Genomic DNA, 12,012 nt, shown 5'->3' on the forward strand with positions numbered 1-12,012 from the left:
TTTCCCTCATCATCCTCTCTGCAGCCTGCAACTGTTTCACAAACACACATAAACACATGTTAATAATGTGACAAATGTGAAACGGCGCCCGGTTTATTACCCGTGTTCGAGGCCATGCTACGGATGATTTGGTCATTACAGCATGCAGGAGTTGCTGCATGCTCCTCGGTGCTTTTAATCGGTTACTCGCAGGTGATTTCAGTATGCTCCTAATGAAGGCGTGATGCAGATGGCAGGCAGGTGATGGACTGTAAAATAAAATAGCAAATAGGCCTCAATGTGCCGATCAATGTAACATATTAGAAGTAGCGCTGACCACATAGCCTACTCTAATGCTTACTTGGTTTAGAGTAAATCTGTCATGTCAAACTGACAGTAAAACATACGTCAATGAGGTAATTGAGAAGAGAAAGGTAGTATCCAAAAAACAAGTGGTGCAGCAGTCCAAATGCAATCGTTTGATATTATTTAAATATATTTAAAGAGTTTTAATTGTTTAACTGGAGAGATTAATGCGCTGTTGCATTTCAGACATTCGGGCTCCTTTGTATTATATTCCTGCACCATAATAGTAATTAAACGGGAAACATTATTTAAATGTTTGTTACAATAAAAACTCTGGATTTGTTTGTAATCTTATTTAAGGTCCAAATATTTCCTGCTTGATATTTAAAACTAATCGTGCCTAAATTGAGACTGGCTCTTTAAGAGAAGTGTCGTCATATTTAGGGGCGTAACCCCGGAAGAGCTTTTCAGCAACATTTCATCATGCTTCGACGTGCTCTGTGGCTGTGAAATGACATACTCGTGGTTGTAGCTTTGGTTTTATGAAGTCGGTTTGTAACATCGCAGTTGAATTAATCAAATATAGAAGAGCTCACAGTTCAACTGCGTCTCGTTGGCTCCGAGAAGAGATGTGTAAAGAGCTCAAGACCAAAGTGTTACGGTTACCGCCGCCGACAGCGCATCAGGAGGGCCACACAGGTAGGCTAAATATGTCTGTCACTCGTATGTCCCTTCGTGCCTGAAGGATTTGAAATTGGGTCTCTGACGGGTTTTAGCTACTGAAGTAAGATTTGAGTATGATAAGTGCCATTAATTAGCGTAAACTGCAGTGCGACACCTCAGACTGCAGTTTAAGCTTTTAGTTCTGGTCACTTGCAGTTTTTAAGCAGAGATCTGCAGACATGCAGACTTTATATTATAAGTCCAGAGATTGTAAACAGTGAAGTTATATTGTCCAAACAAAGTTGTATGCCCAAATGTTTGTGGACATTCGCAGACATACGAGGCCATGGTATTTCCATAAGGACAGTTGCCATACAGTTGCATTTTGCAGTGTCTCAACTGTTTTCCCCCAATTTTCAACAAGTCTGACCATTATTTTTTATCAAGGCACAATTAAATAAAGCACCAAAGACATGTATACTATACATGTTGATGTTTTTATTGCTCAGGATTTATGAAAAAGTAGAGATGAGGTTTTTAATATTATTAACCAGAACAGGAGAAGGGATTTTCTATATTTACATTTGTGGATCATCTGTAAAATTGGCCATAAGTATGATAAGACTGATCAGATAGGATTTGTGTCATACGTTTCCCACTGTGGTAAAGGAAACCAAACAATGTTTACCTATTTCAAAGAGAAAAGAAATTTGATCCCAGAAAGAACAGCTAGAACTTCCAAAAATGGCACTGTATTGACATTTTCAACATATTTGAGTGACACTCTGGGAAATGTAAAAAAAAATAGCCCTAAAAGATCATTTGTTTTTAAAATCACTGAATCAGAATTGGCTTTAATCGGCAAGTATGTTGAGCATACAAGGAATTTGTTTCCGCCACAGAGTCTCTGTGCGTTTTAGGCAACAGGCAATATTGTAGTACAATCAAAGGTAGGGTGAGAGGACGAGGAGAGACAGTGTTCATAAACATTATATACATACAGTATATACACATTTTGAGCTGTCCAACTGGTGCATGTAGCGGTACTATTTACATTTATTGAACTGTGGTGGTTGCTGAGTCCTGTTGCTTGAGTTGAGTGATGGTCCAGGGGAAGAAACTGTCCTTGTCTGGTTGTTTTGGCGTACAGAGACCTGTAGCACCATCCAGAGGGGAGGAGTTCAAACAGTTTGTGTCCAGGATGTGAGGGCTCTGCAGAAATCTTCTCTGCCCTGGACATCAAGACAACTGATGCGTAATTAGTCGTCAGGAATTAGGTTCAGCAATGGCCAATTTTTTTTCTTTTTTTTTTTTTTTTGGTTCTTTTCAGCACTAATCAGTGAAAGGCCAGCACAGTTTTACCGGGGTGGTGGAAAGGCAGACCTTTATTTTGTAAATGTGTATTGTAGTTCTGAGGGTTTTTTTTTTTCCTTGTAAGCATAAAACAGATTTGTGAAAGAGTTTTTAGGATTGTGTCTAAGGGCAGATCACAGTTTCCCATTAGTTACAGACTGAGGCTACAGCAGGTAGCAGTTGGTGATGCTGGTGGATGTTACTGCTTTGTCCAACCAGTTTATATCAACAAGGGTGAACAAAAAAAAAAAAAAAAAACACCATCAGAACTTAATTGTTTGTTGTTTTTCCCAAGAAAACTGCCAAAAATGTGCTTTGTCAGACTCCAGGTTTTCAGTTTTTCTTTTCATGTCTTTGCAAACTGCATGTCTGCGGACTTTTGGATTGTTGGACATGATCGTGGAAATATTACTGCACCTTATTGAAAGTTTTAAGTTCAGGTGGTTTTATCCTTCATGTTTGGGTGTTATGTCTTGCTGTGGATGGTGCCTCACTGACCCTCCTTGTTTTTGAACTGCAGATGGTGCTGAAGTCCTGAGTTGCACGGTGAAGGCTCTGAAGGAGGGCCACGTTGTTGCTCTGCCTACTGACACCATCTATGGCCTGGCCTGTCTGGCCCAGGACTCCGAAGCCATCAGAAAAATTTATGACATCAAAGGAAGAAACGGGCAGAAACCACTGGCGATTTGTGTAGGAGAAAGTCAGGACATCTATAAGTGAGTATGTGCACGTGTCTCTGCTCTTTTACCACTAGGACGTGGATCTGGGAACCTGCTGCTGTTGGGTAGATTGTGAACAGTGATCATTTCTGATAGAGCTACAGTTTGAATGCAGATCGATTTGCATATCAGCGGTAACTGCTGTGATTTGGTGTCGGCCTCTCAGTGTGTGTGCTGGTTTTCCTCTAGACCTACTATTTTAGACATATTAGTCATACACAGTGAAGTGATACATAGAAGAGGCAGCAATACCATCCCCACACCAGCAAGACACATTTTATATTTTGAGTGAGAAGCCCACCTGCTGTCTCTCTCTCTCTCTCACACACACACACACACACACACGGTTTCATTAATTCATTTGCTAAGTAACAGTTTCATACCCACATGCAGCCACATATCATCTCCCTGAGGGCTGGTAAAAATTAGGCACTAAATCACTAAACATTACAAGCAACCACTGGATGGTGGGTCCATTTGAAAATTGAATTACATTATTCTGGACTGAACTAGGGCTGCAAATGATGATTGTTCATTGTTGATAAATGTCATTGTTTTTCAATGAATCTTTGTTTATAAAGGTCAGAAAATGGTGAAAATAGGTTTGCCAGAGCTCAGGTTGATGATATCGGTGCAGTCACACAACACAAAGCAATGCAACAAACCCAAGAAGCTGTGTTTGGCTTCTTTTTTTTTTTTTTTTTTTCTAGAAAATTAAACAATGACAGTGGCTAACAAAATAAATGTAGATAATGTAATCTAGATGTCACTTTTTGACTAATCAATTAATGAACTAAGCCTTTAAGTTGCATTTCTCAGCTGATGGTGTCCCACCAGCTTCATCATGGCTCGGTTTTCCTTTTTCTGTGCCCAGGTACTGTAAGGTGAAGGTGAAGGAAGAGCTTCTAGGTGACCTGCTGCCTGGTCCTGTCACACTGGTGTTTGAAAGGTCTGAAGTGCTGAACACAGATCTCAACCCCTTTACCTCAGTAAGATCACTCCTTTAAACCGATGAGCACTCAAAACAAAGAAATTTGGTTTCTAAATAAAAGTCAGTCTTATTTTCATCTCCACGTCCTTCAGCTTGTCGGCGTACGTATCCCAGACCATGCCTTTATGAGGCGCCTCTGCCAGATGTGCGGGGAGCCACTCGCACTTACCAGCGCTAACATCAGCTCACACATCAGCACTGTGGAAGTGCATGTAAGTGAAATGATGCATGACAAGTTGAGAGATGAATTTTTCAGAGCCTTACATGCCGTTTAAATTTTTATTGAAATCCCATTTCTCAGCAGCTGTAATTGGGTCAAAATGATGTTTCTCTTTGTTTTATGGCTTTATTGTTTAAAGGATAAGGCCGGGCATTTTTTATATTAGTAGTATTTTCATCAATCTCCATACAGGAGTAGAAACAATTCATTGTCAGTTTTGGCCTCTGTATGGAGTATGCTGAAAATACTATTAATATAGAAAATGACCGGCCTTATCCTTTGTGTGCAACATTTCTTTAATGTTTATGGCTGCTGTGTTTTTCTTCTGAAGGAGTTTCAGGATCTCTGGCCCAGAGTAGCTCTGGTGGTGGATGGTGGACCAATCGGAGACCAGAGCCGCCTCGGATCAACAGTGGTCGACTTATCAGTACTCGGCAAATATCGCATCATCAGACCTGGCTGGTAAGTTCCTGCTGTTACTGGGACCCAGTTAGCTTTCACTCCCTGCAAATACACGTGCCCTTTTTTTTTTCTTCCTCTTTTTTCTAAATCTCAGAAAAAAATCTAATCAACTGATTTCCCACAAAATTATTTAAATGATATAAATGTTTAGCAAAGAAAAACTCCAGATTTAATTCCTCAAACAGCAGCCAGTTTGGCCTCTGCACCATTTACTGGTGGCTACATGCGCACAAGTGCAAAAGATACAGCCGCATTTCCATTCAGCAGAATTACCCCAAAGATGTGCCCAGATTGTAAAACACTTGTAAACTAGTTGTAAAGCATGAAAAACTCCTGCACTCTCTCGCTTAGGTGAAATAATTTAAGAAATCCACGTTTCGGTCCATCTAACCTTGAATGTCATTATCCAGGTCTGATAATTACAAGCTCTTTTCTCTTAATTGTGAGATAATGCAGGGCTTGGATCACTACAGAAACAGAACTTGGCTGAAGATCGACACATTTTAACCTTCTTTAGTATCAAAGCAATTCTGTGATAGTCAGTACATAGCAAAAGTGAACTGTTAATAGCTATTTTGGAATACTTGGTGCTCCAAAATGTAAGCAAATATGAGCTAAAACAGGCTTTAAAGCTGCTGTATACAGTGTAACTCACTCTATACATGTACAGAGCAGGAGTTGAGTCAGTTATACACTGACCGACCACTGCAGTAGGCACACCTGTACAATTCCACCTTAACAGCTGTGTTTTTGAAGCTCAAGACATTTGTCATAAATGTCTAAATTTCAATTACATGTTTATTACTGAGTTAAAGGTGGTGTTGTACCGGACTACATTCTATTCAGATGTCTCTATATTTTTATCCTCCCCAGCTACATACTTTGAGAAGGTCAGAATATTAGGAACATCTCTAAATACAACGTATTCCAGTACAATACCACATTTAACTACGACCTTATAACTTCAATAATAAACGTATATAATTAAATTTGTACATTGACAATTTCACCAAAAACAATCTTGTAGCTTCATAAATACAGATAAGGTGGAAGTGTTGCATTGCATACAATTGTACAGGTGTGACTATTAAAGGTAGCTCAATTTTGAAAGTATCCAACTGAAGAAATCCCACCCTTTTGTTCTGACTTCTCTACAAGGCCACTCTTCCAAAACACAACGTGCACTGCAGCACGCATTGCCTGACTACTACTCCAGGAAAATAACATTCTCCCAAACAAACCACAGCTGATAATTACCTGTCGAAAAGAAATATGGACACCATGGCATCACTTTTCAGCCCCTTTTGTTCTCTCAGTTGTGGCTGTTGTTCAAAAGCCACACCAATATGGCCCGTAGCCGGTAACTAGCCTTAGAAGTCAGGGCTTTTCAGCCAGGGAGAAGTGATGGGAACATAGGCAAGTAACGTGAACAGGCTTCAGTTTACTACACTGTCTTATGGTTGTTGCTGTGTTTATTCTCTTACTGTGAAGGAGACGGCATTAAAAAGAGAAACTAATTCTGTTTTCAGTGCCCTTTCTTCTACGGTTGATGTGCTGGAACACAAATATGGACTGTTGTTCTTGGAAGAATGACCTTTGAACTCTCCACACCACACGCCGAGATGCACAACCAGCTTTGGCCTGGGGCTTCTTTGGAAAAGATTCATTTATCTTTCCCTGGACAGACTAGAACTCGGGAACAACTTGAGTCTTAAATTTCAGATGGCTGATTTTGTTCTGGCGGCTACTTTAACATCTGGAGTTGCTTTATTTTGATGATCACATGTGTTTACCGTGACTGCATTATGTTGAGTTATAATGTTACAACCCCACACAATTGTGACCTAAAGGCAAATTAATGCTTTCCACATACACTCGTATAGACACAGGCAAGGGGCCGCATGCATTTATATTTTAGCCTTCTGTCCATGTGCTTTCAGGGCTTTTTGTTCAGCTGACAATCCGCACAGACACAAACGTTTGGCCTGCACACGGACATCCACACAGAGTCCTAGCAGACCGAAATTTACATCGCTGAACGGTAGACACACAAATGCAGTTAAGTGTCGCGGTTCTCTACCATTTTAACAAGGGTAGCTATAGTACAGATTTTCTTCTTGTTTGGTACCTTTTTTTTGTATTGTCGAAACAATGAGGCTAAACTACACATACAATGGTTTATTTTTGACATCTAAATAATGGCTAGAAGTGTAGTAAGCATCTATTTTATGGCCTGAATGAACAGAGGGAAGGCAGATGTTTGAATGGTATTGCCTATAAATGCATTTTTAAATGACAAAATGTCGTATTTATTTTATTCTTTGTCAAACATGGCAAGGCTTGTACTATACAACTGGCAACTTAAACTTACAAGTCAGAAATTCAGTTATATTTCACAGTTGTGTTGGTTAGCACCTGAACTGAGTGAATGTATGGTTTGAAATACATCAGGTCACTAGCAAGTTAAAAGTGCAGTGTGTTTTGTTTTGTTTGTTTGTTTTTTTTTTTTTGTTGTTTTTTCACATACATACACACACACACAAAGGTTGTATAATCTATCAAAACATGATCAGGTTAAAATAATAAAAAAACAACAACAAAAACAAACAAACACTGCACTTTTAACTTGCTAGTGACCTGATGTATTTCAAACCATACATTCACTATATAAAGGTTTTTCCCTCCATAAGCATCACAGTCATGACTGTTCTGAGATGGGTGTCAAGATTTTAATTGATTTTTGATAGTATGAAATAAAAAGTCACTTAGCCCTTCACATTGAAATGTTTTAGTTTAATAAACAGCAGGATTTTATCAAATCTAAATTCAACAAATCCAGAGTGCCCCAGTCAGTGGTATGTTTTATCCAAAACACTAAGCCCCGGTCATAACACTTCTGATTTGGTTTACATGGCCATGATGAATATGGCATCTGTCAATAAAAGGAAAGACACCAGTAAAAGTCAAAATTATCAGGCAAGTATAAGGGAAGCTTGAGTAAAATGTTTAGTTTTATGCTTTTGCTACCTTGAGGCCAAGTTAATTAACTGCGCTCTAACAGCCTGCCTGACTTACTTTACTTGCCAAATGGACTGGAATACCCCAGCACCTTTGTCAATTAGCACAGTGGAATGGATTAGTTCTAAATTGCATTATACAGTATATATACTTGAAGGGTAATTTATTTGACTTACCAGCTAATTTTTATTTATTTTTTTTTTTCACCACTGGAACCTTTAACAGTTGCAAAAATCTGAAATGATATGAAACCATATTTAAATATATTGTATGACTTGAAATGAAACAGCATAGTTCCACATATTAGGAAATAAATGTGCTCTTGCCAAGAGTTTACCTGTGACTCTGTGGTTACTGACTCCATATAGTTACTTCACCTGGCCAAGAAATAGTCCAGCAAATAAGCCCTTATAAAACTACAATTTGACATTACATTAAGCTTTTTGTGCAGTGTAAACACATTTTAGTTTGTAAACTTTAGAGATGCTAGTAGGCCGATTGTTAGCAATGGGCAGAACCAGGCTAACCATTTGACTCCTTATGCCAAGTTAAGCTGCTGGTTGTAGCTTCATATTCAAGGGACAGGTATGAGTGGTGTCGATGACCTATCCACTGGAAAGTTTATCCAAAGATACTGAACTATTTCTTTAACTTTGTAAGACACAGCATCCTATTCTTGCAGCTATACAGGAAGGCAACAAAGGAAAACACAACATTAAATGTCTTAGCAAGGTGTTGAGCACCGTGTGCTGCCAGAACAGCTTCAATGCATCATAGCATTGACTTTACAAGTCTCTGAACTCTGCTGGAGGGATGAAGATCCTTCTTCTAAAAGCTATTCCCTCATTTTGTGTTTTGATGGTGGTAGTGGAGAGTGTTGTCCGATACATCAGTCCAAAATCTACTGTAGATGCTCAGTTGGGTTGAGAGCTGATCATTTTTATACTCATCAAACCATTCAGTGACCCCTCATGCCCTGTGGGTGGAGGCACTGTTCTGGAAGAGACTGCTCCTTTGTCACCTGTCTGTATGTACACACACTTATAGAAACTCGCACATCTAGGCAAGTTAAATGTAAATGCATGTCCTTGTGCGCTCATATCTATACTGATCAGTTTCTACATTCGCTACACTTTTCTACGGTCTTTCATGTGCACACGCACCTCCTGAAGCATGCTGCTTCAAGTCACTTTGAGGAAAGCTCACATGAGCCACTGCTCCTTCTCTTTATTAAACTCCTCCGCCCAGTGGCGGGTTAGCTCCAGGTAGTGATCAGGTCCATGTGGCTGATAGTCCAGATAAACACGCGTCACTGTTTTCTTAGGCATCGCCCTCTCTATCTGTGTCCCCTCGTGCCACTCATTAAAAGATGTGATAGCGATGATCTCCGGACGCACGTTCAGTGCCGCCTGCAGGGCTGTTTCGTAATAACGACCATTCACACGGTTGCGTGTGTTGTGGTTGTTCCATGGGCGGATGCTGGTGTCAATATAACCAGGTCCCACGCTGGGTATAAAGAGGAGATTGTTGTCATCACAGAAAGCTTTGATGGCCTTCCAGTTATGGTGAGAAGAGCCAAAGGAAAAGCCATTGGACGCAAAATAAGTGTACATGCCATCAAAGCCACCTGCAAGGATGTCATGCTTGTGGCGCTCCTCCACAATCAGGGCAATGAAGATGGAGTCGTATGCTGAGCCGCGTACACTGTGAGAGCCAGTGGGAGTCAAAAATTCAGACCAGGACTCTGGAGGAGTTAGATAGGAGTCATAGATGTAAAATAGAGGAAGACTCTTCCCTGTGCTGGAAGTAAACTTGTAGAAGGCCCCGTGGTCACCGTACCTTTAAATGCAATGACACAACAAGACAGTAAGATGTAAGATGGTGCAGAAATAATTAATTAATGATCAGTTGAACCAGTCAAGAGCATGCAATGTTCTTTTCAGAAACATGGATCAACCTGATAATTTTCCAAGGCTTTTTCCTGAGTCTGGTGCTAGAGAAAAGAACGTAGGGGTAATTAAAATCAGCTCAAAGGGGTTAGACCCCTCAGAATTTCTGATGTAGTTAACAAATGCCATTGTAATCTGCACAGTGGATTGGTATATACTTTATATTGTGTTTCAAGATGACAGTGGGGCATCAGGATAATACAAGAGGAAAGGTTATGCTGAACATGGAAAAAAATGTATTTGTTTATATAATACGTTCATATAGCATCAATTCTAAACTGTACCGGAAACCAGTGAAGAGACTGAAGAACAGGGGTGATATGAGCATACTTTGGAGTATTTGACACTAGGCGAGCAGTTCTAGACGAGTTCAGTACTAGTTGGAGCCTACGGAGGAGAGACTGGTTAATTCCAGTGTAGTGGGCGCTGAAGTAGTCAAGTTGAGAGCTAATGAAAGCATGAATGGCTTTTTCTAGGTCGAGTCGAGATAAAAAGGCTTCACCTTTGCTAAGAGCCTCAGTTGAAAGAAGCTTTTTTTGACCACAGAACTAATCTGCTTGTCAAATTTGAGGCTGCTGTCAAATAACACTCCTAGGTTTTTCACAGTTTGAGTGAATAAAGGCGCTGAAACTGCTAGGCCGGGTACAATGTGAGTAGAGTCCAGGCTATAAGCGATGTATTCAGTCTTCCCCTCATTCAAACGAAGGACGTCCTGTGTGAGCCACTGTTTAATATCATGCAGACACCTGTGCAAGGGGGCTAGTGCATTGTTATCACTCTGTATCAACGGTAAAACAAGTGGACACTTGTGGCCTGATGGTGCTTACACCACTTACATGATAAGGCCAGTCATTGTCTATATTAACACTATTTTCAGCAATCTCCATCCAGAGATTAAAACCATCAGTGATTTGCTTCTACTCATGGTTAATGTTTGTCAGTGTGTCAGTCTTGGATCAGCTTATTCGTCTGTGCCACAGACCTCCGTTGTTGTTCTAAACCAATTAAAAACACTTCTTCAGTAGCAAACCTCAGACCTGAGTGTGAGGAGCTAGCGGAATATAAACAAAGCTGAGAGCTCAGGCAAGATTTCACGCATGTGCAGTTGACTCTGACTCCTGCTAATTTAAGGAAATTATGGCTGCACAGAGACTTTGGGGCAACAATTTCCTGAAGTTAGCAGGAGTAAAGCATTTGTACTTAAGTCTGTTCTGTGTTGCACTGAGGTCTACAAGAAACAACATTGCATTCCTGTATGCACATCATGTACATGCATGGAAATGACTATAAACCTGAGCCTGACAGGTGCCCCTTTCACTTTGACTCCAATACCAAAGGTTGGAAAAACTGCATTTGCTTCAAAATTCGAGTCATGAAATTGGCCTTATATAATCAGACATGCTTTCTTAAAGTATTTTAGTTTTGAAAACTGTTCTCTCAACTACACATGACATCTTAACGGTGTCCTATGTGAGCTGACACAGCAATGGAGAAAGTAGGACAAGTGCCTACCTGTCAATGATGTATTTGATGTTGTCATGCACACTCTGGTCGCTTCGCCCTCTGTATGGTTGGATGTGAAATGCAACCTAGGAAAATATGAAAAAAGACGCATGCCTTGTTGGTTTCCATTCATCATGTTACTGCCATTAAAAAAAGATGTCACAGTCAGCACTTACAGATAACCTTAGCAAGTACTGACTATAAATATACAGTTTTCTCAGGGGAAAGGTCTCACAGAGGGCTGACAATCAGTGTTTGAGAAGTAACAAGAAAATAGCTAAATCTTTACATTAGAGTGAAAGGTTGCATCTACAAAAAAGAAAAAGGTTATGTTTAAATTGTGTAAAACAAGTTGGTCATAGGTCATTTGACATTATGTGGTCCTTTAGTATAACATGACATCAGGTGCCATGTTACTGACTATATCTGTAAATAGATTTGAAAAAACTGACTGTAAAGAACCATGTTATCACTCTAGTTCACTTTACTGACATTCTGTTATAGTGTAGATGTCTTTCACACTAAATATTGCCCCTCTGGGCACTTTGTAATGCTTAGCTAATGGCTCTGCAGCTGACAAGCAAAAGCAGCAGAGGAACAAGGGACCTGAAGTGACTCGAACAGAAAAAGTTAAATATTTTAAGACACACAATTCAGTGGCTTTGAATAATGCAAGATAAAAGTGAAACTCTTTTCTCCTCTAGCTGTGGACACCCAGGGGGAACAATATGAAGGGAAAATGGCTTTTTATGACAATGGAGGCCAACAACTAAATGGATATAAAATGCCATGACCATAATTGTACTATTAGATTAAAGCGAAGTTTGGAATAGACCATAACTTAGCAAA

The 12,012-nt window shown here is 39.9% G+C and overlaps 2 protein-coding genes and 1 long non-coding RNA gene across 3 annotated transcripts in view; 1 reads left to right on the forward strand and 2 right to left on the reverse strand.

Moving 5' to 3' along the window:
• On the reverse strand, window positions 1–411 carry LOC109954606 (uncharacterized). Its single transcript, XR_002274154.1, has 3 exons — window positions 341–411; window positions 101–248; window positions 1–31 (listed from the first exon to the last, which is right to left on the reverse strand). It is a non-coding gene; the product is annotated as an uncharacterized LOC109954606 (long non-coding RNA).
• Window positions 412–663: 252 nt separating this feature from the next.
• Window positions 664–7,142, forward strand: yrdc (yrdC N(6)-threonylcarbamoyltransferase domain containing). Its single transcript, XM_020590057.1, has 6 exons — window positions 664–984; window positions 2,822–3,017; window positions 3,895–4,009; window positions 4,104–4,223; window positions 4,563–4,693; window positions 6,223–7,142. Exons 1-6 carry the CDS (start codon window positions 828–830, stop codon window positions 6,284–6,286), a joined length of 783 nt encoding a protein of 260 aa, XP_020445713.1. The 5' UTR covers window positions 664–827; the 3' UTR covers window positions 6,287–7,142.
• Window positions 7,143–7,910: 768 nt separating this feature from the next.
• LOC109954668 (glycoprotein endo-alpha-1,2-mannosidase-like protein) overlaps window positions 7,911–12,012 on the reverse strand; it is a 12,525-nt gene continuing 8,423 nt past the window's right edge. The window contains exons 3-4 of the mRNA XM_020590160.1: window positions 11,173–11,249; window positions 7,911–9,550 (exon numbers count right to left, since the gene is read on the reverse strand). Coding sequence (XP_020445816.1) covers window positions 8,914–9,550; window positions 11,173–11,249 — 714 coding nt within the window. The 3' untranslated portion in view covers window positions 7,911–8,913. The remainder of the gene's footprint in view (window positions 9,551–11,172; window positions 11,250–12,012) is intronic.

This window comes from Monopterus albus, unplaced genomic scaffold (genome assembly GCF_001952655.1).
Source record: "Monopterus albus unplaced genomic scaffold, M_albus_1.0 scaffold11.1, whole genome shotgun sequence".
Lineage (NCBI taxonomy): Eukaryota > Metazoa > Chordata > Actinopteri > Synbranchiformes > Synbranchidae > Monopterus > Monopterus albus.

Coding starts and splice junctions, on each gene's coding strand:
- yrdc (XM_020590057.1), top strand. CDS start 828: ATGAAGTCGGTTTGTAACATCGCAGTTGAATTAATCAAATATAGAAGA. Junction 4,010..4,103: donor ATCTCAACCCCTTTACCTCA/GTAAGATCACTC, acceptor CACGTCCTTCAG/CTTGTCGGCGTACGTATCCC. Junction 4,694..6,222: donor CGCATCATCAGACCTGGCTG/GTAAGTTCCTGC, acceptor TTCTGTTTTCAG/TGCCCTTTCTTCTACGGTTG.